Source organism: Galendromus occidentalis, unplaced genomic scaffold (assembly GCF_000255335.2).
Source record: "Galendromus occidentalis unplaced genomic scaffold, Mocc_1.1 scf7180000076583, whole genome shotgun sequence".
NCBI classification, from domain to species: Eukaryota; Metazoa; Arthropoda; class Arachnida; order Mesostigmata; family Phytoseiidae; genus Galendromus; species Galendromus occidentalis.
Window position 1 is genome coordinate 1,457,802 of NW_003804572.1, and position 23,399 is coordinate 1,481,200.

Here is a 23,399-nt window from a genome sequence, read left to right on the forward strand (position 1 = left end):
AGAAACAAGAAAACAAACAACTCGGGAAGACACGCAGGTGGATAGCCACTATCGATATTTATGCAGAAGAAAAATAAAGATGTGTCTTCATTTCATCCAGCGTCCGACTCGTTCTTCCCTCTAAGCGTTTTGGTGTTTTCGTTCCTCGATTCGCTCTGACCGAGTTTTCATCGCATCGTATCTGGAGAAGGCCCAGGGATCCGGGCCGAAAATTCCGATATCCTCGACGGATCACCTGGGCCTGGGCAGCCCTCTCCTCCTTCTCAGTTGCGAGCCTTGAACGACGAAACGTTCCTGGGTCGTCGTTCCAGGCAATCGTTGCTGCAATCGCCGAGATTCAATCGACCGAGGGAGATGAATACGTGCGAGAGAGAATCTATTCACAATTTATCATTTATTACAAACACTCGACTAGTCCAATCAAACTCCCGACGTCTGAGCCTCCTTGGTAGAATTTTGGTTCAAGACACTTTCACAGAGAGCGCAGATATCGTCTTCCTTCTCTGAAACGAATCGACGGCATCGAGGGCATTTGAAATCTTCAGCATCTCCGACCTGCATGTAGACGCCTGAATCCACTTCCAGCGCCTCTCCGTGAGGATTGCCGACGATCAGGATGACTTTACTGCACTGTAGGAGATCCGTCAGCGATGAGTTGTGCGACCACGCGTCCTCTTGGAAATCTTGAATTTTCTCGAGTATCTCTATGCTTTTGAGAATGAGGGTAACGACCTTTGAGGGGGCTTGAACACCACTGTGCGCGTAAAAAACTTCCCGGCATTTCAGAAGGATGCCGTAACCCTCATTCACGCGCTCGTTCCTCCACCGCTCATCTACCCGAGGGATAACGTTCTCATGGAGCTTGATGTTGTGATGGACTAGAAACTCCGCGGCCAGATGCGGAGCGATCGGGGCTGTATAGCGAGCCAGGAAGAAGCCAACGTGTTTCAACGTGGTGCACGCCGATCGGCGCTCGACAGAGTGCTCGCCGTAGCAGTACAATCGATTTTTGATTGCGTGCATGTAAACCGCCGAAAGGTCCGAAATTACGAAATTCGAGATCTTTCTGCAAACGCTCGTGTAGTCCATATCGTCGTAGTCTTTCTGTATGGAACCCTCGAGCTCACACACGGTGTGTAGCATGGCCTTATCTAAGGCCAATAGATCTTCATAGCCAAGCTCCTGACGCTTCTGGAAGCTCGCCGTGTTGCCCAAGATGAACTTGAAAGAATTACGGAATTTCGATATGAGAACCTCGCATTCGTCGAGAATATTCTTCCCGACCAGAACGCTCTCCGAAGTGGCGGCATGGCTCGCGACCCACCAACGGAGAACACTGAGACCGAGAGCTTTCTTTCCATCGGTGATATCCGATGGTGCGATTATATTGCCGAGAGATTTGGACATTTTCTGACCGTCGCCGTCGAGAACGAAGCCATGCAGGAACAGTTTCTTGTACGGAGCTCGTCCAGTGAGCGCCACGCTGGTCAGGAGCGATGATTGGAACCAGCCCCGGATCTGATCGACACCTTCCAAGTAGAGATCCGCTTGTTTCCCGTTCAATACCGTAGACCAAGATAAGCCGCTGTCGAGCCAGATATCCATGATATCAGTTCCGAGCTCACCGTCGATTCCGAGGATATTTTTCGCATCGGGACGGTACCAGAAATCCGTGCCGTGGTTTTTGACGGCCTCGCATACTTGATCAACGAACTTCCTGTCCATGTGGACGGACTCCCCATCTTTATAGTAGACCGGTATGGGAACCCCCCAGGACCTCTGTCTCGAGATGCACCAATGAGGTCTCATGGCTAATTGATTCAAGAACATTTTCTTGGCGCTTTCGGGATGCATCTGGACTTCGTTCGTCAGAACCTCGACGGCTTTGTGTCTCAGAGAGCTAAGGTCGATGAACCACTGCAGGGAAGATCTCACGAGAATTGGCTTCTTGCTCCTCCAGTCGTAAGGATAACTGTGGATGTATTTGCTCACGTGGACGAGAGAGTTTTGTGCTTGAAGACGCTTGACGACTTCGGCGCTGCCTTCGGTCAGGACCTCGAGACCTCGCAAGTCGTCCGCTAGCTCATTGTACCGACCCTCTTCGTTCACTATACAAGGGTCCAGAGCCAGGTTGTGCTTCAGAGCGTTCACGTAGTCATCCTGACCGTGGTTGGGCGCCGAATGCACCAGGCCTGATCCTCGTTGAGAGTTCACGTGACTCCCCGGTAGGAAGATGCTCCGCCTGCCGGTCAGAGGATTGATATATTTCAATCCGGAGAAGGAAGCGGTATCGAAGTTCGAAACTACTTTCAGCTCGCAGTTGAACTCCTTCTGGAGAGCTTCGAGGAGATCAGCGCAAATGATCATTCCGTCATTTTCATGATTCTTGCGAACTATGATGTATCGAAGCCCGGGAGAGAAGCAGATCGCCTGGTTCGCCAGAAGAGTCCACGGTGTCGTCGTCCAGACGAGAGCCGAAAGCGACTCGACGCCGGAGGGTATGAGATGCTCGCCTGAGATCAAGGGAAATCTCAGGTAGACTGCTGTGCTCTCGTGTTGCGGGTTGTACTCCAGCTCAGCTTCGGCGAGCGCGGTCCGATTCGACGGAGACCAGTAGATGGGTTTTAGGTCGCGGAATACGTAGCCTTTTTCATACATGGTGCAAAATGCTCTGAGCTGTGCCGCCACGTAATCCGGATCCAGAGTCCGATAAATTCCACTGGGCCAATTGGCCATGATCCCCCATTTCCTGAAGGCTTCCAGCTGCTCGTCAAGGGTTCTGAGAGCGAACCCACGAGCTTTCTCTCTGATTATCAAAGGGTCCGTCGTCTCGCCTGGAATAAATCATCGTGAAAATCGAAAATAGTTCCATGAATGTCTGTTGGTGGGTTATCCCGCTGTAGAAAGACATTAAACTCTAGCTCACCCTCTGCGATCGCTTTGCTCTCTATGGGCAGTCCATGGCAATCCCAGCCGGGCACATAGTGTACTCGGTATCCAGACAAAGCTCGGTGCCGGCATGTGATGTCCTTCAATATCTTGTTGACGGCATGGCCAAGATGGAGCTTCCGAGACAAAAATTCTGGTTATGATTTGATCCATGCGAGTCGCGTTCGCGAGGGGGAGAGGGTCTGGCCAGGCTTCCGGGAACTTAGGCTAATGCGGAGAGATAAGCGTCGACTTCCGCCATACTCAGGAGGAATCGCGTCTCCGAAAATCAGTAAAATGTCTCACCTGACCGTTCGCGTACGGAGGACCGTCATGGAGAACGAATTCTCCCTTCGAATGATCCCCCTTCTCTCTCTGCCATCGATAGTGTTCATCGAAGTTCGTTGTCTCGGCCACTTGTCGGTCGTGCTCAGCCCTCTTCTTGTGCTCGATTTTCTGAGCGAATGTAGTCTTGGGCAGGAGAACCGTCGCCGAATAGGATTTGCATCGTTTGTGAACAAAACCAAGCGGACGCATTTCGGCGCCTGCCTCGTGCGGTACACCGAGTCAGAACTCTCAATCCTTGCAAGCACTCACGTTCCGGCAGAGCAATTCGAGTCAAAACGACCAGATCGCGGTGAGTTCCACCCCGTGGAACACTGCGAAACCCCGGTTCGCGCACACGTTTCTGTCCATCAGTCAGAAATCACAGCTCCCCAACAGCTGCCTAAGCGACGGAACACGTCGGTGAATCTCCCTAATGGACGGATCCTGTGACGGCCCCGCCGAAGTTGGCACATTTACCTTCTGTTGTGTTCGGCCGCGAAGTCAGGTACTTTTACTCCGAAGCATACAGCTGTTTTGTTCGAGTTCTAGACTATGAAGCGGAGCCCCCTGCTCCCCGGAACCCTTAATTGCTAGCCGACGAAGTTCAATATCCGTACCCTTCACTCACTAAGAGACAGGTGAAAAGGCTTCCGGTTCTCATCTATGGATTTATAGTAGGTAATATTGAGGATTCTCGTGGAGGAGAATTCGGGGTCGGCCATTTCGCTCTCTTTTCCACCGGATCTTATGAGGAAACGAGTTGTCATAGAGCTTTTGATTTATTGACGAGAAATTATAGAGCTCCCAGTTGTTGGCAATTAGTATTTCCGAATGTGTCTCAAATGTAGGCGGAAAGTAGAAATCGATCGTTGTCATCATTGAAAGACCTTGAAGGCGTATACGGGGAAGGAGCTGTAGATTTCCGCGAATATCTCGGCTCCGGAGCGCCGTAGATTCAACGGGCGTTTGCTCCCTATGCAAGTTTCTGTCACCAAGGCAGAGAGTGATTCATGCATTTCATCGCAACATCTGACGGGATACGTTCGATAGTGAGTCGTTTCGTCAAGTCTGTCGGGGAAGGCTTTCATCTTGGTCGAGCGATTCGCTGTTCGAGCTTTTCTCTGTCTAAAAGGGAGAACACTTTTGAAGAGACTTAGAGATTTACTTCGCTAAGTCGCTCCGGAGCACGGTGGCGCCAACTCCCCGCTTGTGGCTGTGCTTAGTTCTTTGTTGGGATCCGCGTCTGTTTGCTCAGTGGACAAGTTTCTTCCTGTGACTTCCAGTCCGATAATTGGAAGACGATCGGAGGAGTTTCACTGCCTGCAATTCGATATCCTTCGTTCCCTTACAGTCCGGTCAACGCGATGAGCGAACGGCACCCGACTGCGAAGAACCCTGAGGTGAGTTTGGTTTCTAATTCTCCGCGGTGAGGATTCGATTTCTCTGGGTTGACGGAACAGCTGGCGCAGCTGACCGTCGAACGATCTCATCGAATCGGGAAATTCTCGTCGTTCAGTCGCGCTTCTACGCTCAATCGAAAAGACAGATGAGTACCGTGATTCATCTGACGCTCATCTCCGCTGTGGGCTCGGAGTATGCTTGATTGATCGGTGCTGAGCCGCGTTCGACCCGCAGCGAGACTCGTCATGTGACTGTTTGGACAAGACATTTTCTGGATGAGTTCAGCTTATTGGACATGCGACGGCATCTCTAAAGTGGCGTCAATAGAGCTGAAGGCCACGCTCTTGCAACACGGTACCCTCCTGTGCAACCTGGTGCTGCACAGCTCCGAAGCCGGAACTTATCGGCTCGCTCTCTTGCTCATTCCACCACGTCGCGCTGGAGCGCTCTTGTCGCCTAAAGCTCGGATGACTGTCGACCCGGAACCTTCCGGCTCCTATATTCGTGAATCGTAAATTATTATGATCGAGCAATCTACTGCATACAACTCAAGTCGCTCCGAGGATCGGCGCGGTCCGGTGAGCTTTGTTTCGATATTCAAAGACTCTCATGAGGTTTGCTCTCAGTTGAGGGGAGAATCTCGAGTGAGATCTATGATTGATGTGTTAGAGGAAAGTTTCGCTTCCTCTTCCCCAATGGATCTCACTCTGGGACCACTGTTCCCTGGTCGAAGTATTCGGGGATCACCATCGACACGTTACCCTCACTGCGCTGGACGCGCCATTATCGGAGCCGGAGCGGTATAAACGCGAGACGCATCGAAATCCTTGCCTGCTGCTTTCTACGCGAAGGAAGTGACTGACAAGTGGAAGTGCATAGCTCGGATCTCTTTGGGAACTGACGCTCCTCAAAAGGCTCCGGTATTCCGCCGAATATTCGTGGTGAATCATGACCATCGCTATGCGCGTCGGCGACAAGGTCAAGTCGTCTGTGCGAAAGTTTCGGGGTTCGCCGCTGCTCGACTCTAATATTTGTGCTGCTCGGAGATTTGTGGAACTGGAAACTTTGCGTTACAAGGTACCTCCTGCTCAAGTCTCGCGGAGGTGTCCATCTCTGGTTGATACGCGTATTCTTTCGCTCCAATTCCCGTTCGCCGGTGAGACATCTCATATGACGTCTCGGACAGGGGTAAATTCAACATCTGCTCCCCCTTAACAGGAAATGACCCCGACCGATGGTCGAGGGACGCCTCCGCTGTCCGTGGGGACGGCCTCAACCGTTACCGGTCCAGCCGGTCCGGTCGCTAAGGTCATGCAACGCAAGTTCCACAGGACCCACAAAGACGACGACTGGGAGATCATGCGGGGCTTGAAGCTCGGCGAAACTGTTTCGAAGGAAAAACCCCAGAAACACGAAGGTTACGTAATGAAGCGTCGCAAATGGCCCTTGAAAGGTAAAATCACCAGAGCGGAGTCGTTCTTTCCGGATCGTGAGGTAGATTGGAGGAAATCCGGTGGCAGTCCGATTTTGAAATTCTTCGAAAACAATTCCAGGGTGGCATCGTCGATTTTTCTTCCTCGAGAACGGAACCCTATCTTACGCTAAGAATTCGAGTGACATGGCTCGTGGGCGGTTTCACGGCCAGGTTGACCTTGCGGTAGCTTTCATTTCTTACAAAGCAAAGGAACAAAGGATTGACATTGACGCCGACGAATCCATCTTCCATTTGAAGGTTTGTTGAGTTACGCTCTCTTGCGTACCGATACCCCCGCATCGCGGATCGAGTACGTGCTCCGGTGTTCCCTAACGTTCCCGTCCATAATCATTACAACAGTTGAAAGATCCCGGTTCGTTCGACAAATGGATCGAGCACATATCCGCACATCGGCGATACAAGCAACAGGAGCTATCGAAGTACGAGAATGGGAGTCCACGGTGAGCGACCTTCCCCTCGCAGTTTTCCCCCCAGATTACGACCGAGGTTTACTACCCAGCTGTATAATTCCCGATTCGGTTCGTCATCGACCGAGAGCCCTAGCATCGGTTGTTCGACTAATCGCAGACTGCAACGAGGGAATCTTGAACGCTTAAGATCCTTTTAAAGTATCGCTTCCCGTCCATTCACAGCTCATCGAATGAACAGAGGGTTTTACAATGGGTTCTTGACGCATCATCGACCCCGACGACGCTTTCCGAACGGCTTGCGATCCTGGAGAAAAATCTTGCCACCCTCGAAGATAACGCACAACACATATACATACGACCGCCACCCCGGAAGAAACCGCCGAGGAAACGGAGAGAAGACGAGGCTGTCGCAGACGAGGGCGTCGCGGCTCCCGCCGCCGGCCAGCCAAGCGATGTCGAAAGTGCTGCTCAGGCTCCTGTTCCAGAAGGCGACAGACTCAGCGAGCTCAGCGGAGGTCAGGCGAGCTCCGGATCGTCGGTACAAGACTCCTCATCTCCGGGTCAGGCAGCGAGCGATCCGTCGCAAAGCGCTCAGGAGTTCGTGGAGAACGCTCGACAATTGTTGGCGAGCCTACAAGAACTCGTCGGTCAAGTGGAGAATCAACAAAATAAGCGGAGCACCCTGCTCCGCACCCCGCTCGTCACCGAGACCGAGAGCCTCCGCAGCTTAGTGACCACATACAAAAGAGAAAATGCGGATCTGGAGGCACGTCTCGCGCAGATTCGCAGAATTGTCGGGTCGTCGACGCCGTCGGAGACGCCGCAGATCGCCACCCCGGTTGCCGAGCCTCAGATCGCGGCTTCACGTGCAGTCAGACGCCTCGTTCAGGAGGCGAGTCACGACACGTCGAGTATGCTGTCGACATCGGAGTTCTATGACGCGGCCGAACAATTGAGCGATTGTGCTGCTTCTTCCTCCGAGGGATCGTTCTGTTCCGAAGGGGACACCGAAGGAGAAGGTATGGCACATTATTGTCGATCCAAACGATTTCCGAGAGGTCAGGTTGGGCCGTCGAGTCACGTGCCGTCCTCTCTCACGGCGATGACGACATGCCATCAATGGATTCTTGTCTTTGCAGCATCGGACGACGGTACCGAGTACAATGCGAGGACGGGAGACCCCAACGGGGGTGCCAACGTCGGAACCGTTCGCACCATGAAAACTCGAAGAACGAAATTGCCCGTCCCGAAACCACAAAACGCCGACAACGGTCTCTGGTCGCTATTGTATAAGAACATCGGCAAAGATCTTTCCAAGGTGCGAGTTTCGTTCGTGTTCTCGTGGAACTCGTCGGTTTATTTCATTTTCCCTTCGCACCCTGTGCCTGCGGCGAGTGGGAAGGAACATTCTCCTTGTAAGGCCTTTTGTTCTCATCGAAGCTACGTGAAGTTTTTTGGTTTTTACATCTTCTGACATGCCCTAGGTCTCCATGCCGGTGACGATCAATGAGCCGCTCAATATGCTGCAGAGGCTTTGTGAGGAGCTAGAATATAGTGAGCTGATCGACAAAGCTGCAGAAACAAAGGATGCCATGGAGCGGATGGTTCACATCGCCGCTTTCGCGGTATCCGGCTATGCCTCAAGCTACTATAGAGCTGGCCACAAGCCCTTTAATCCGCTGCTCGGGGAAACATATGAATGCATCCGTGAGGATAAAGGATTCCGGTTCGTAGAGATATCCTCATTCGTTCAAAGACGATTACCGAAATTTTCTCACCGAAAAAGATTTCTCGCATCACTTTCTGGATATTCCCGGCGACGGAGTCTATCTTCTCTGAGATTACATGCATGATATTCACTTCCAGGTTCATTGCTGAGCAAGTTCAGCATCATCCCCCGATATCCGCTTGTTTTGTAGAGGGACAGAGCTTCACCTTCTGGCAGGACATTCGGATGAAAACAAAATTTTGGGGGAAATCGATGGAGATCATGCCAGTTGGTCTCGTTCACTTACAAGTCGCTGATTCGCATTATGTCTGGAACAAAGTGACAACCTGCGTGCACAATCTATTCTCGAACAATCAACGCTGGGCGGATCAATACGGAGAAATGAAGATCGAAGACATCAACCACAAGATAACGTGCAAGCTCACTTTCGTCAAGGTGAGATCTATTCCCTAGGCTTTGGTCTGGAAACTGACGTGAGAGCTCCTCGTAGCTGATCAGGATGCTAAACAATATCCCCTCCAGGCCTCATATTGGTCGGATAAGAAGCACGAGGTCTACGGATCGGTCCTCGATGCTGCTGGAAACTCCGTCCATCATCTCATGGGGAAATGGACCGAGGGAATTTACTGTGGTCCGGTGGCCTCGACCGCTCGCTGTGTTTGGCGACCTGGACAAATGCCCGAAGACTATGAACTCTATTATGGATTCTCCCGCTACGCCATGCAGCTGAACGAGCTGGACCCCGATGAAGCTGATAAACTCCCAATCACGGACACGAGATTTAGGTGCGAATTATTATATGTGTTCATTCATTTCGAGGGGCTCAGAGCTCACGACCTCCGAGCTGATGCCCCGTCAGAGATAGGACATAATTAGTCCAAACTTCCAGACCGGATCAACGCCTGCTCGAGAACGGTGACATCGCAGCGGCCGAGGCAGCGAAAGCTGCCCTCGAACAGCATCAGCGAGAACGGCGCAAAAAACGGGAGGAGCGCGGCGAAGAATATTATCCTCAATGGTTCCGGAAAGTTTTCGATGCGAAGGGTGAAGAGAACTGGGTCTACAACAGCCGGTATTGGGAGACGAGGGAGAAAATAGGGTTCAAAAAATACAAGTTCCCGGAAAAGCTCTGGGACGTCAATTTCGGGACAGTTTTATCTTGAATTCATGAGAACAGCTATTGGACTAGCAATATTTTTCGAACTTTCTATTGGATGACGCTCCGAATCATGACACACTGATCAACGCTCTTGACGCCCACTATACCGCTCGACACATGACGCAGCTACCATCGAGCAAGAACAATGACTCTCATCAACCAGAACAAGACATCAACTATTGGCATATCTCAGCACACAACATCGGATTATTTTAGCAACTGAGTTGGTCGGGAACCGTAAGGAGGTATCTCCGACCGTTTCAATCCCACGAGATATTTTTTATATCGTTGACAGACTTTCAAAGTATGTTTTCCATGCGGCACCATGCGAAATCTGAGGGTCTTGAAGGCACGAACGTTTTTCAAGATGTTCGAACTTGGATTTCGATCTGACAATTTGCTTGATGCAACGACACGACTCATACTATCAACAGCACAGTTCCCAGGGAGCGGGACTTCAGATGAATTTCCACACAAGGGTGTGGAGCGCATCACTCACGCCATCAGGAGCGATTCGGTCAGGGAAGTCCGACCAAACATTCCAGTGCTCTCAGAGCATGGGTCGGGATTCCCAGATAATATTTTTATTCGATGACTTCAGCGGGGGACATCAGGGAATTTTCTGGCTGGCTCAGAAAATAGAAAATAGAATGTTGATACTTTACACATGGCGACGCTTCCTCAAGACTTGAGAGCATCCATGAATCCGCGCGTCGACTAATTTTATTTGAGCAGCGCGGGACAGAACTGTTCTCGATGGTTATCAGATTTGAATGATATACGCGTATCCGCATAAAGCTTTTAATAAAGCGTTGTTTTTGAAGTGAGCATGCTCTCTTGCGTTGTTCTCATACATCCGAAATCGAGGCAGGCTTCACGATCAAGGGCGCTCCAGAAACGCATCAGATGTGCGCTTCGAATGTAAGTTTGTTTACTCGCCGGATCATTCCGTCAGTCCGGTACCGTATCCGAGACGAGGATCTCTAAGCCCATATTAAGCTGCTCGGCGAACTCTCTCCACATTTTGCTGCTCGATTTTGCCTCCCGAGATTGTCCCGAGCAATGATTTTCTCATCCAGGTTCAAAGGGGCTCGACGAAATATCGTTCGAAATAGCTAATGGCGGGTTCGACCTCGGCAACTCATAGAATGTAGTTTTTAGTCTCCGCGATCGGGGAAAGAGATTTCATCGACGTTTATTCAGTCAACTCGTGCGCGAAATATCCTGATATAAAACGGAGAGCAACCCTCCGATTTTCACTCCATCTCTTTGGAGCTTCGTGACCGTAAGCAGTCGAATTCACCGGGAGCGGAGATATGATGCGGAAGGATTGTCTTCTCGGTCTATCCATCGTTTTCATGCAGATCTTGGGCTGCTTGGCAAATGTAGAACAATTGGTACAAGTGTTCAACGCTGCCATCGACTCCTTGGCACCTCCCGACAAAGCTATGAAATTAAAGGTACCGTGTGCAATAATTGGGACCCTTGTTCGCGGAAGACGAGCACTGGACCCTGGAGCACCCGCACAATATCATCCGGATGACTTCATTTCCAGGCCGACATGGAGAAGGCTCGACCCTGTCTGGACAACTTGGTCGCTGAGTTGGGTGAGGGTACCTTGGATCAAGTTTTGCGAGGCATCGTGCCGCTGGCCATGAAATGCGGTACGATGCTCATGGGATCTCAGGGAGATATGGAGAGTCGAAAGAAGATTTTCAGCAAGTGCGCCCACGCCGAATCCGACGAGTTCATCAGCTCACTGCCGAAAAATGAGCAAAGCGCCTTCAAGACTGCTAAAAACTGCGTTAAGGACCTCATTGAGGACTTCTCGTGAGCTGGGAGTTCTTTATTAGGTTCCCGTACATATTCATCCGGAAGCCGAAAGAAGGTACATTTATCATCGGAATCGGGAATCGGCCATCGGGCCTCAACTCTCATCGGTTTCGGGTCTCGCACCTCGGAATTGGGCCGACCGATAGAGATCAAGCACCGACAGACGAAATCATGCGGAGCCTCGATTCTGGACAACGCCGTGGTCATCCGGCAAATGAGGAACACAACATTACGGAGCTAACGAAGAACTTTCACCTTTTGCCACTGCGGGGATTTCATAAAGAACGAAGATAGATGATTTCTTAAGAGTCGGTTTTGAATTTATTCAGATTCCATATCTTTCGTCATGATTTGGGAGTTCCCGATTTCGACTCGGCAGCTCAGATCGGCAGTGATCGGACGCCCCTACGCATCATCGTACAGTGTCTCTTCATTTGGGCACAAGACTGCATCTGAAGATGCTCCTGGTCTTGGTGGCATTCGACTGGAAGGATGCGGGGTATGGGGGCAAGCTCCTCAGGTCATCTTCTCGGATTCCACGTTGAATTGGAAGATGCATTCCAATAGAACACTCCACCCCAATGACGACGTTAACTGCTCGGGAAAACTAGATATGCTGGAGGTAATGCCCCTCGGCGTTCTCTTACTCGGTCATTTGCGGACAGTGATTGCGAGGTACCAGACCATTGCAAAATCAGAGGGAATATTAAGCGGACGTAACTGCGAGCAGCACGAGTGCGGAATCTCAAACTCACAGCGACTCGACATCAGGTGCGTTCGAAAGCTTTTTTCAGCTGTTCCGTCTACGGTTCGGGATGCCCCGCAAATATTTTATCGAAATCCATTGCAATGCTCATCACAATGTGGTTTCCTCGGTCTATTGATGTCAAAGCATGCTACGTCATGTCAGAAAGTTTACAGTTGGTGTACACATATGCACTGATGTCCTGAGTTCCAAAAATATCAATTTCCCGCATTCGAAAAATGATGGGTTCGACTAAGGCAGTGGGTCTCAGAGTGGGTTCCACGAAGGCCTCAGGTACCGCGAGCTAGCGATCGGCCTCCTCTAGACCCTAGAGACTTCTCACTCAATTTAACGGAGCTCGGTCCTCTTATCTGTATCCTCCGTTCTTGCCGGAAGAAGTCTATTATGAGATAGCTTATTTAAAGTGTATTAGGTTTTCGTTGAACCCCTTAGAGGTCCACGAACCCTGAGCAGTCTCTCCATGAACTCCGGTATCCCCGGAAGAACTCGATTCCGTCGCACAACCTCAAAATTAGATGGTCCTGCCGTCTGTGGTGCGCGAACTTCATACATGCATACAAAATGCTCGATATTTCGAGATTCTATCGATGATCCGGTGTACGCTTTCGTATTTTTCTCGAGTCTTTGGCAGAAGACTGAGCGATTCGATCATTGTCAGGTTGAAAGGCTTCCGGACAGCATGGCGTAGCTCACCAATTCTTCCAGATATAAAAAGCTATCCCGGCTGTAATGGCCACTCCAGTCGTGACGAAAACAGCTTTTGGCAAATAGAAGCATAGCACTCTCTCCCAACCCCCGTGTCGTTGAACCCAGGCGCAGACACGATTACAAAAGAATTCCCATAGCCACCCCAGAATCTCCCAACGGATGCCCGAACCAGGACTGTTCCTCAACACGGATATTATCAAATCTGAGCAGAATACGAAAAGGATCACCAAACGTTCTCTCGTGACACCGCCATGGAAGAGTTCTTCGAGGATCGAGAAAATGTTTTCACGATTGATGAGAGATACGTCCAAGGATTGAGCTCTGCGTCTCAGGAGTTCGCGTTCCCTCGAGCGCGCGAACTCGTCTGCCATCGCTAAGAGTTCCCGTCCGGCTTGCCGGAACACGGGATTATTCGCAACTAGTTGATCCTGGCTCGGGATCTCTTCTGGCTCAGGTCCCGAAAGGTGTTCGTAGATCATCTGAGCGGGGTCCTGAATAGAGAAAAAGAAAACTGAGATCGGTAATGAATGATCAACGAATGCATCGAGTGGGATTCCGAGCAGGGAGAGGCACGTAGAAATGATCATCGCGGAGTCTTCAGTGATTTTTCATGGAAACAGAGCCTCACCTCTTCCTCGTCAAAGACGATTCCATTCCGCTGTAGTTGTTGCGTCGTCATAGCTGTCAGGAGCCACCTCCCCTCTTGTTCCGTCTCCTCCTGAGACGGAACATCATTGTTCAAGTAGAAGGGGTTCAGCGGTATACTCATCCCACCCAGCAGGGGAAATTGTCGAGCGAGTCTCATTTCGTCCTGGAGGGAGATCCGGAGAATATTGGTCATTTGGTTATTTTGAGTCGAGGGATCCGGTTCGAATTCGACATCTCCACTGATTCGAACTGTGAGGGTGGATGTGAAAAAGTAGTTTTCTCTATACGTAGTAGATCCTTTCTCTTATTGAGGCTGACTGTGCCCTGCGTTGTCTCTGATTCAACAGGTGTTCAAGCTTGCAATCGCGACGATAACTGGCGACTAATTTCTATTAAATGAGGCAAGAATATGGGTCGGGAGGAGCGGGAAATTAATTCTCGATGCACCCTTGAAAGCAACTGATGAGGGTCCATCGAGACCTCATCGATTTCTGCTTCGGCATGCGATGATATTCTTGGATCCTTTCCGCTCGACCGCTGCGGCTCACAACGCCCCATGAGTCGCAAGAGGGATGACATCACTCCCCATTGACTTCATGTCTCGCTATCAGGGAATCAGGGCCGCTGACCGAGGTTTTGTGGTACATGAGATTTTCGGAGAAATGCTGCTTGGAAATTCTGAGGTACTATCGCGCTGCTCCCTTCCGAGTAGATGCATCTGGGTTTTGCGGTAGTACTTACGTATCAGTACTCTTCTCGGGGAAAAACAATCCCCTGCGTGAATATTCGTAAGTAATCGTCTATTCACCTACGAGAACCGATAAGCTCTTGGATGCGAGTCGGAAACCGGTCGGCGGGGGTCATGAAGTGAGTTCCGGAGACGAGGAGAGAAGGCGCATGCATGATCCGACCAAGATTTCCGATCAGAAAGAATGATTCCGCCTCAAAGCAGAAGATCTCCGTAGCCTCTCAAATTTCAGCGCAAAAATCAGCTCGAGATTCGAGGGAGACGTCGCAGATCGAAAACTTTGACCGCGAGATGCCGTCATCAGCTCCCAGAGCTTCGTTGAGTCTTCACTGCCACCGGGAGGGCAATGACACAGGGCGCTCTAACGGAACTGCGCATTGGGGCAGACGTTACAATGGAACGCCTAACAGAAATACGCGGGCTAAAAACTTCTCCATCGGACAGCGGCCTACTCTGACAGTGATCAGCGTCAGTGAACAAAGAGTCTCTGCGAGCTCGATGGGTCGGAAACTCAACTACGTAATCCCCATCTTGCCGGGCATACTCAACAAAAAAATCGAGATTAGCTTCAGAGCGGAGCCGAGATTTCTCAACTTACCTCTGAATCGTCACCAGACAGTTTTTGATCTACAATTGCCATATCCTAAACTCTGGAGTCTTCTCGTGAATCCAACATGTATAGTTTTTTCCACAGCCTTCGGCGCGCACAGCGGAGACCTGATCAGATAAAGCACCACCACCACCAGCGGATCTGTGTCTCACTCAGCGTCCTCCACGCGTTAGTGTCGGAAGAGTTCTGATCTGCCACTTCTCGCCGTCGCTGCTCCTAAAGCCGCCGCTGCCGCCACAGGCGCTCGCTGGTTGTCTGCTCGCTTGGTTTGTTAGTTGGTTTCTTTCCCGTTGGGAGGACAACTAGGAGAGGGAGTTCAGCGGCAGCAGCAACACCACAATAGCCAACAAGTCGATCGGTGTACATCGACGGAGCGACTGAGCTGTTGGTTCGAGCTGAGCCAACGAAACATCATTAGCCGCTCGAAGGGACGGCCGAACAGACGAGCGTGAGATAGACAAGGAGTTCGAGATATGAACGGATGCGCCGAGCGGACCGGGGTCGCTGTGGCGTCTCGCAACGAACGATATGTGACTCATCGCGCTGAAAAGGCTAAAAAGCTCTCTGACCCTCAATCGCTTGAGATAAATGTCTGCCGATGCGCATTTGGCGGAGACGGAGCACTTCACTTATCGCTCGAAGCAGTCTCGCAGTCTAGCGGACTGGAATGATTCAAAGGTCCGCTTGCGACTCGGTTCCCGATGACACCGTGCCTGCATGAAAGCGGTTCGCGCATTTAAACGGAAACACCCGTTTCTAGGAGCTCTTGACGAGTGCGTCAAACATGCGTGATAATGATTATTGTTAAATAATATGAATTATGAATATTGCTCATGGCACTCAACAGGCGACTTGCTGAAAAGTACTTCAATTTACCGGGCGAGACTGCCGGGAAATTTCCCCGGATAGAAACCCGCCGGAGATGGTGACGTTAGCGTTCGTTAAAGCGTCGTGATCATCTCACTTCTTCGGGAGAACGGACCAGAGCCTTCTGACCTGATGAACAGCCCGATCGCGCAACTTTATGCTTTTTTCGAGCGGAGTCTATAGAGCTTTAGCCGCCTTCGGAGACGATGCGGCGTTTAGGTCAATTATTAGGACTGCCGTCACCGTCCCGAAAATCGCCATTCAAGCCATCGATTTCGCCGGTAGGCCTATGCTATCGAAATCCGTTGGTACATCAGGCACTTCTGAAACCCCATATGCGCGAGTTCGACTTTCGCACTCAGCGGAATAGCGGCCATGTGGAAAGGTGAAGATTGTGAAACGACCTCGTCGTTCGTCGCCATCGGTTTACTGACCGGAGTAGAATGCCGGAAACTTGCTACCCGATGCTGGGATTCGGGTGTCGCCTCCTTCGAAGGAAGTAAATTATAAGGTCGCGAAGAGCCTCAAATTTTAACCAGATGGAAGACGAAGTACGTCGAGCCGGTAGGCTATGCCTGGGTAAAAACTTCTTCAGGTCGGGGGACGATCGCATGCTCAAGGAGCACCCCATCTTAGCAATGATCATTTACAAGAGCAATCATCAATCGAATCACAGGTTCTGCGTAGGTCTACTTATGAATTGCACGTCGCAAGAACTTCCAGGGGTGATGAGTAGTTGAGCTTAACGGTGCTTACGAAGCGGGGTGGGGATCGGAACTTCCTCTGAACCTCCGAACGCTCTGCCAGATCGGTGCATCGCCTTTCTTAAGCCGTCCCTTGAGACGAGCTCCAAGCCACCATATCTCGTCAGTGGTGCGGCTCCCATATCTACATTGGGGCAGAGGCTCGGAACTCCGATGCTTCACCTATGTTAGGTACCTTATCACTGCGAGTGAGAAAGCTCGCAACGCCCGGGGCCGGGTATTTTGTGAAGCCTCGCTCTTGAATATGCTGGACGGAGATTCACTCGAAGTTCCGCTCTCGAAGAAAATCGTTCCTGAACTTCCGTTCGGGACACTCAGTCAGAGGTCTTGGAGATTGCTTCTCGGATGAGTTCGTACTCACCGTCTGCGGAATACAGGGGATAGGAACTGAGCATGGGAAAGAGAGCCGCAAGTTAGTCAGCCGAATCCTGGATCCACCATCGACTATAAATTGAAAACAAAAAGAAGAGAAGTCCCTGAATGGATTTCAGACCAAGACGTGAGGAAGGGCCGCAGAAGACTCAGCGTCGTCCCTGCGGAAGCAAAGCTCTTTACGCCATTGGCAGCTTCAATCGAATTTCCTTCAGGTTCCCTAAGAAACTCTTCTTCCCTCCGGACAGAAGCCGGAGAAGGTTGCCGAGAGCATGGCCGACCGGAGCGCTGAGCCCCAGGCCTACGCCACAGGCCGTAAAAAGGTCTCGTACCGATAGGGAAAGACATCGAGGACTCTGTGGACCAAAGCGTGAGACGAGGGAGTCGATTACAAAGGCTATCGAATTGGCCGATCTCATCTCCTGACTTCGCCGCGTATTTGGCAGCGTCCTTGAGGATAATTGGATGGACCTACACATTCGACCAAGAGGCGCTCCAGACCACGATCTCCGTGGTCCAGTAGTTGCATCTCATAGGCCTCGACTTTGACCCATCACTCGCGCGGAGCGTGCTCTGCTCCGCGGGCGTCGGTTCAGTTTCATGTGCCGTATGAGCTATTTCATTCGGAATCTTCTTGCATTCGGCGTTGCACGATTGATTTCTGAACTCTCTCACTGCTTCGCTCTCTATCTGTCGGAGGAACACTCTGCCAATTCTACGCTGAAAGCAAGTAAACAGAGACTTCTCATGTCGGGAGAAATATTCCGACCTGCCGCGTATTGTTCGCCAGGATCGACCCGGAGAGTGGTCTTGGATTGATGGCAGACAAACATGCATGGATTCCAAGTGCCAAAAGTTCCGTCTCAGCTGGTCGTCGTCTAAAATCGATAACCATCGCGTTTCCAGAAAGCGGCAGCCATCGATCGCTCTCTCGGATGCGCCGATAGAATCCGCGTGTCCATGGACATGAGACAAAAAGTTCAGATTGTGACTTCGTTGAGGATGTTTCTTTGTGTCGGCAGAATCCAGAGATTCTGCTCCTACTGCACGGATATCGGACCCCAAGTGACGAGCCGATTGCTCTCCATTGAGGCTCCTCATAGCGCGGCCTGAGGCGATGGAAAGGCTCAGAAGAGTGCGGCGGAAGAAGCGACTTATCGGCTGCCTCGCGAGCTGTCTTGCGGCGGTATTTCTGTTCGCCTCGAGTCAAGATGGGAAGGAGTCGGACCGAGTCGAAGTAGAGTCTCTACCAATCTTCAAAATCTTCCACCCTGCGTACGAAGTGTCCGAAGTTGAAGAACTTCTCGTTGCATCGGCCGTTAAGTCTATAGAAGACGTCGTCGAGGACCGCAAGATGTTGCAGATTGAGTTGATCGATTGCCACTTGACCCGTTGGTTCCGCGAATCATCGCATCCTGTCCTGACCCGGAACTACAGGAACCTGATACGCAATGACAGTCTTGCTTACGATATCGACGACCCACGGAAGCGGAGGATTGTCATATTCTGCTTCAACTTTACCGTACCATTTAGCAAACCTGCACACCTACTGAGTGTGCTGGGGGCCGAGTCGTATCGTTTGCGAAACAGAGATGCTGGCGACCTCCTGATTCTGCTCACTCGGGATCTCCATGTTGACATCGGGAGGAAGCTCCAGGCATTCCCTGATAATTTCAAAGAAATTATCCACTTCGATGCTCGGCGGCGCCCTATCGCTTTGGTCTGCGTAAGACGAGTCTTCATGAAAGCCCCCTTCGGGTTCAGAACTGTCCTCGAGGAGGTCGAGTCGAAGCCTTCGTCGATAAACAAATGTCTCATGGACTGGAGTGCGAGCGACGAATTCAGAGATTGCCCTCCCGCAAGCTCACCGATTCAAACGATGAAGAAGATGGCTCTCGACCGCAAGACAGGATTCTTCGAAGTCCCATTCTCGAGCAACGTCGGGATCTGCATCAATACGTCAATGGAGTTCCGTCACTTCAGCTTGACAACGACCAACCCGGCCAGAGTCTTTCAATTCGTGGCCAACGACCTGAGCGCCTACGGTTTCGACAAACATGCCCCTGACCATCGGATCCGGGGAGATGTTTTCAACGGATCGATTCTGACTTCGATGATCCTGCTCTGTCTGTCAATCTGGCTGTTGAGCGACTCATGTTCCCTCGGAGAACTCGTGGATCTGCTTCTCGTGTTCTCGAGTTCCGGAAGGTGCTCGGAAAAAGTGAAGAAAAGCGTCACGGCGGCAGCATTGCTCTGGATCCTCGGAAGCATGTTCTCGTCTCTCATCGTCGTGGACGACATGACCTCGACGATCGCTATACCGACTGACTTCCATATCCCTCGACTTGAACAGTGTGGCTTCGCCAAATTCAAGATCGGTCCCCGGCTCCACACCTTGGTGACGGCAGATACTTTCTGGTTTCAAGTCTCCGAAATGTTGGATCACTCTCGAACGGAAGTTGTTTTCTGTGGCCTTCCACTCGAATTCCACAAGATACGTAACGTGTTGGGCTTTGGCAACCTGTATCGCGTTCCTCTGGAAGATCCCGTCGACAAGATCATCATCTTCCCTCGATGGTTCAACCCCTCGCACCATAGAATCGCAGGTGGGTCTGTAAGACTCAAACTCGCAAGCGGCTTTGTCGATAACAGAGAATCGAATGACTACGCTTCGATATCGCTCAGGTACGATCTACTCAAATCACCGATCGAAATCTTGCTGAGGAAGAGGTTGGATTCGGATACTGAGGAGCTGCAAAGGAAGTTCAAATGCTGCAGGGATAAAAAAAACGCAAGCTGGAGTTTCCTGAGGTTTCTCGCCACCTACGAGACCGAGCAGCGAAGTTTAGTAAAATCTGGCGACGAGTTCCCTCGGAGATTTCTATTGATCGCATATTCTGTCAGCGTGGTCTGTTTTCTGACGGAGGTTCTCATCCGTCTCATCGGTAACATCGAAATCACAGAGACAACACAGGATCATCTCGCGTCGCGGAACTTCACGCGACACAACTTCAGACCGAGGCGTGAGAACGAGTGGCAACGTCGGCCTCGCATCTCGAGCGCTCCGCGTTGATTATGGATGCAAGTAGTTCGAAGGTCAAGAGCAGATTTTTCCGTCTCAGAGATTGAGGAGAATTGAATCTCCGCTCACATACATATGTAGATCTAGATGACCACTAAGTCCATCGAAACGGGTCGCGAGGAGCATTCCGAATACGGACCGTCGCAACGAGCACACAGGTCGGAGCTGTTCGGCAGCGATCCCCCGGGGGAACACTTGTAATCGACGCGAAGGGTCAGGCTGGCCCCTCCATTTCACACAAGGCAAGGTCCTCATGCCTGCAGATGTGCGGCAGTCGGATAGGGCACTACACTGGCCAGAGGCGTTGCTGAGAGACCTCCGAGTCGCTGATTCATATGGAGGTCTGAATCAATTCACATTCGTAGTTTTTGTGGAAAAAAAGAGATGCTAATCGGTATACCGTAGAAGTGCTCGATATGTTAAGAATGTTCTGAGCAGGGAGCACGGCAAGGAGCTATCGGTTGTCTTAGGATCCTCTTTTTCGAGTGTGAAAGATGAAAATCATCGTTGTCCGAGCCTTTCCGAGAGAAAACTCTAGAATGCCTGTCGAATATGAAATAGTCATAAATTGATCGTTTTCTCCGGCATCGAAGCTATTCTTACGTCCCGCATCAAGATTATATGATGATCAATGGGTCGGTAGATGTTTCTCATTGGAATGCGCGAATCCTCATCTCCAAAGCTCATCGTCGAAATTCGCAGCCGTTGTTGGTTCCTCAGCCTTGGTCGGCTGAAATACAATTCTTTTCTTTGGATCGGCCAACTGGAAGATTCTGAAGGGAGCTTCCGTCGCTGAAAGGTAAATTGGTTTCATTCCAGAAGGCCCTGTTTGAAGGTCATCACATTAGGGACTGAAATCGGCATGGAAGACTCAACGCGCTCGCGACTCCGTCGGCATCATGGAGATCTCGATAAGGCACTCCTAAGGAGCTCGAGGGGGCCTACCGCTTTGATTCATGGCAGATGCATGCGGAACTTGCGGCTTGCCGGGCCGAGATTTCCTTGCGACCTGTGGCACACAAACTTTCACTGCTCTGCAGGTGTGCCGCACATCGTCGAACTTCACGACCCTGACGCCGCTTGCTGAATCTGAAAGCATCGGCGGCGAGAGAAGCTCCGGGCGGAGATCGGTTCCAGTGACGACACTCGTTTCCTGCAGTGGTTCACTAGTTGATTGAGGGAGCGAAATACTCTCGACGTCTGCGGGCTGCACCGCAATTTCCTGCGACTCTCGTTCCCGATCATCGCTAGATGCAGTGAGGATGTGGAGTTCCTCTTGTCGCTCCAGGGGCAGTTGAAGCGTCGCCTGAAGAGCAGCTGCATCCGGAAGGCTTTCTTGGACGACGACGACGTCGGGTTTCCCCGGAGGCTTCGAAGGGCCCACCGTAGGTTTGCGTGGTGTCCTCTCCTGGTCGATGACTGAATTCGCGTTTTGCGGTAAAGGCGAGGTGTACAGCTTTGCAGGCGATGGCGATTGATAATTTTTGAGGCTTGCCAACAAGTTCTGATAATAGGACACGGGTATCTGGGATCCACCGTAGAACTTCGCGTTCGGATGGAAAGGGGCTTGCGCTTGGTAGAACGGGTAGCCGGGCGACCCCATGCCAGGGATAGATCCTGCAGACAAAAGGGAAACGCTTCGGAGGATGCAATACTGAAGACTGACGGCGAATAAGAATCCTTCCTGAAGATATGACCTGCCGGCGTCCATACAGTATCGACCCACTCTGACAACTCGTCCTCGGAAAACAGAACGCCGGCGTAGTCACTACTCGGGAGGCAACTTGACCCATAGGACTGAGTCTCGATCTCTAGAACTCCTGTTACGCGTACCTGGAGGTAGCGCATCATAGAACACTTGACCCGTGGACGCAGCGAAACTCTCGATCGCCAGGGCGATCGTCCAGAGCCTCATTCTGGTCACATTGGCAGCATCAATGCATTAAAACGAATGGGCAGTTTCTTATAGAGCCAGTTCGGTAGATGTTCTCCACGACCTAAGGAATCGGCCACGCCTGTTAGACATTTATCGTGAAATGCCTGTTAAGGCGTAGCTCTGCAAATTCGTTCGCGCTTAATGTCGGAATCGGGCCTATCCGATTCCTAAGCTCAAAATCGAGGTATTTCAGAGGCTGATGCGAAAACGCGGAGCTCGGCTGAATATCTCTCGAGATAAATCAGCGTCGCGTTCCATCCTCACGATCCTGATCGGACGCAGCTGCTGTCAGAAGATACACCAGATTATGGGAAATGAGATGCCGAGCGTGGGATCTTCCCGCCGTCCTCCGGCGCAGGTCGGGGCGCGACCGGTGCTCATCCGGCAATTCGCTACGGCGCGGCGGTTCATCGTAGAGACAGATCATTCGAACTCGCCGGCGGTGGCGCAAGACGGTGGTAGGGGAACTGTGGTCCTGAAGTTATAGGGCCCCAGACTCGACTATACGATCATTCGACCTAAACTGAGTTCATCGTGAATTCGACCACGCTCACCACGCACTCGAGGAGCATCAAATGTCCCGGGGCTTTCCAGACCGTCTCTTGTTGTGGAAATCTCAATCAAGTCTATATTTGACCCTTAGCTGCCCGAGTTATACCTCGGGTAACTCACAGCGCGCAAGTCGTCGCTTGAACCTCGTAACTACGTACACGCTGGCCTCAGCGAAAAACGGTTCGTTGAAATGAATGTTCGACGCAACGAACTTGGTCGACCATCAGGCGAACGAGAAGCCGACCGAAGTATCAGAGAAAAACCGTACGTTGAAAATTCGAAAATCTGGTCAAAGGCGGTACCTCGTGAGGAGGCTATACTTTATGAGTTTATGAGTATTCGGGGAGTCCAATCTACAGTGGACTGTATCGCATGGTAGCAGAGTACTCGATTCGATCTGGAGAAGATTGGGATATAGAGAGAGAAGTAGCTTGATCACAGTCTATGAAAAACGGCTGAAGATCGCTCTGCGGAGGGGTTTGCCGTGAGAGATTATTTCTAAGAGTCAGGATTGGGGAAGTCATCCGAGATAGGGAAATATTGAAATGAATGATCTCAGCAACGGCAGCACCAATTGTTTTTGACTCCAATGGGTAGGGTCATCCGGGCTCGACGCACCGTCCACGACCCCATCATCAAGGAGAACAGTCACCAATAAGATCTATCGAATTGATTCAAAGAAAAAAAAAATCGTCTCGTCGTCCCCCGATTTTGAGTCTGAAGATTACCTGCTTTTCCCCAAGCCGCTGCTCGAGTTGTCTTCGCATGTGGCATCCTCTGATGGCAGTCCTCTCGACGATATTCTGGCCCGTTTCAGTACGTTTGTCAGATTTTTGTGAGCGAGAGTAGACGGACCCCCTCCCGTTCCAGATGAGGGATTGCAGCTCGTTCGACTCGAATTCCTATGAGCATCGATGGAGAGTCGGGTGGGAGCCGATATATGACTGTATCTATCATTTGGCTCTGCCGGAGATTGAACTCAAATCTCATCTTGCGAAGAAAATAAATACAACCGGTGCTCGACCGAGTATTCCTACATTGTATAATTAGCCACCAATCAAGAT

At 51.1% G+C, this 23,399-nt stretch overlaps 4 protein-coding genes across 4 annotated transcripts; 2 read left to right on the top strand and 2 right to left on the bottom strand.

Annotated features, from left to right (window-relative positions):
• Positions 1-420: 420 nt before the first annotated feature.
• Positions 421-3,465, bottom strand: IleRS-m (Isoleucyl-tRNA synthetase, mitochondrial). Its single transcript, XM_003739794.1, has 3 exons — positions 3,235-3,465; positions 2,927-3,065; positions 421-2,834 (listed from the first exon to the last, which is right to left on the bottom strand). The coding sequence occupies exons 1-3, from the start codon at positions 3,463-3,465 to the stop codon at positions 421-423; spliced, it is 2,784 nt and encodes a 927-aa protein (XP_003739842.1).
• A 2,412-nt stretch (positions 3,466-5,877) lies between these two features.
• LOC100897380 (oxysterol-binding protein-related protein 6) lies at positions 5,878-10,269 on the top strand. The gene is made up of 9 exons (XM_029110473.1): positions 5,878-6,109; positions 6,210-6,388; positions 6,491-6,591; positions 6,784-7,580; positions 7,701-7,879; positions 8,046-8,287; positions 8,428-8,725; positions 8,813-9,075; positions 9,180-10,269. Exons 1-9 carry the CDS (start codon positions 5,878-5,880, stop codon positions 9,451-9,453), a joined length of 2,565 nt encoding a protein of 854 aa, XP_028966306.1. The 3' UTR covers positions 9,454-10,269.
• Positions 10,270-10,707: 438 nt separating this feature from the next.
• On the top strand, positions 10,708-11,445 carry LOC100909149 (uncharacterized). The gene is made up of 2 exons (XM_003739715.2): positions 10,708-10,909; positions 11,005-11,445. Exons 1-2 carry the CDS (start codon positions 10,766-10,768, stop codon positions 11,281-11,283), a joined length of 423 nt encoding a protein of 140 aa, XP_003739763.1. The 5' UTR covers positions 10,708-10,765; the 3' UTR covers positions 11,284-11,445.
• A 1,002-nt stretch (positions 11,446-12,447) lies between these two features.
• LOC100897524 (apoptosis regulator BAX) lies at positions 12,448-15,020 on the bottom strand. Its single transcript, XM_018642229.2, has 3 exons — positions 14,751-15,020; positions 13,385-13,567; positions 12,448-13,247 (listed from the first exon to the last, which is right to left on the bottom strand). The coding sequence occupies exons 1-3, from the start codon at positions 14,790-14,792 to the stop codon at positions 12,738-12,740; spliced, it is 735 nt and encodes a 244-aa protein (XP_018497745.2). The 5' UTR covers positions 14,793-15,020; the 3' UTR covers positions 12,448-12,737.
• Positions 15,021-23,399: the final 8,379 nt, after the last annotated feature.

Excerpts from the sequence above, each read along its gene's own strand:
- IleRS-m (XM_003739794.1), bottom strand. The coding sequence starts at position 3,465 with ATGCGTCCGCTTGGTTTTGTTCACAAACGATGCAAATCCTATTCGGCG. Across the intron at positions 3,066-3,234 it reads CTCCGTACGCGAACGGTCAG|CTCCATCTTGGCCATGCCGT; the intron begins GTGAGACATTTT and ends TTGTCTCGGAAG. Across the intron at positions 2,835-2,926 it reads GAGCAAAGCGATCGCAGAGG|GCGAGACGACGGACCCTTTG; the intron begins GTGAGCTAGAGT and ends GATTTATTCCAG.
- LOC100897380 (XM_029110473.1), top strand. The coding sequence starts at position 5,878 with ATGACCCCGACCGATGGTCGAGGGACGCCTCCGCTGTCCGTGGGGACG. Across the intron at positions 7,581-7,700 it reads AGGGGACACCGAAGGAGAAG|CATCGGACGACGGTACCGAG; the intron begins GTATGGCACATT and ends TTGTCTTTGCAG. Across the intron at positions 7,880-8,045 it reads TCGGCAAAGATCTTTCCAAG|GTCTCCATGCCGGTGACGAT; the intron begins GTGCGAGTTTCG and ends GACATGCCCTAG.
- LOC100909149 (XM_003739715.2), top strand. The coding sequence starts at position 10,766 with ATGATGCGGAAGGATTGTCTTCTCGGTCTATCCATCGTTTTCATGCAG. Across the intron at positions 10,910-11,004 it reads ACAAAGCTATGAAATTAAAG|GCCGACATGGAGAAGGCTCG; the intron begins GTACCGTGTGCA and ends CTTCATTTCCAG.
- LOC100897524 (XM_018642229.2), bottom strand. The coding sequence starts at position 14,792 with ATGGCAATTGTAGATCAAAAACTGTCTGGTGACGATTCAGAG. Across the intron at positions 13,568-14,750 it reads TGTCTGGTGACGATTCAGAG|GACGAAATGAGACTCGCTCG; the intron begins GTAAGTTGAGAA and ends ATCTCCCTCCAG. Across the intron at positions 13,248-13,384 it reads TCGTCTTTGACGAGGAAGAG|GACCCCGCTCAGATGATCTA; the intron begins GTGAGGCTCTGT and ends TTCTCTATTCAG.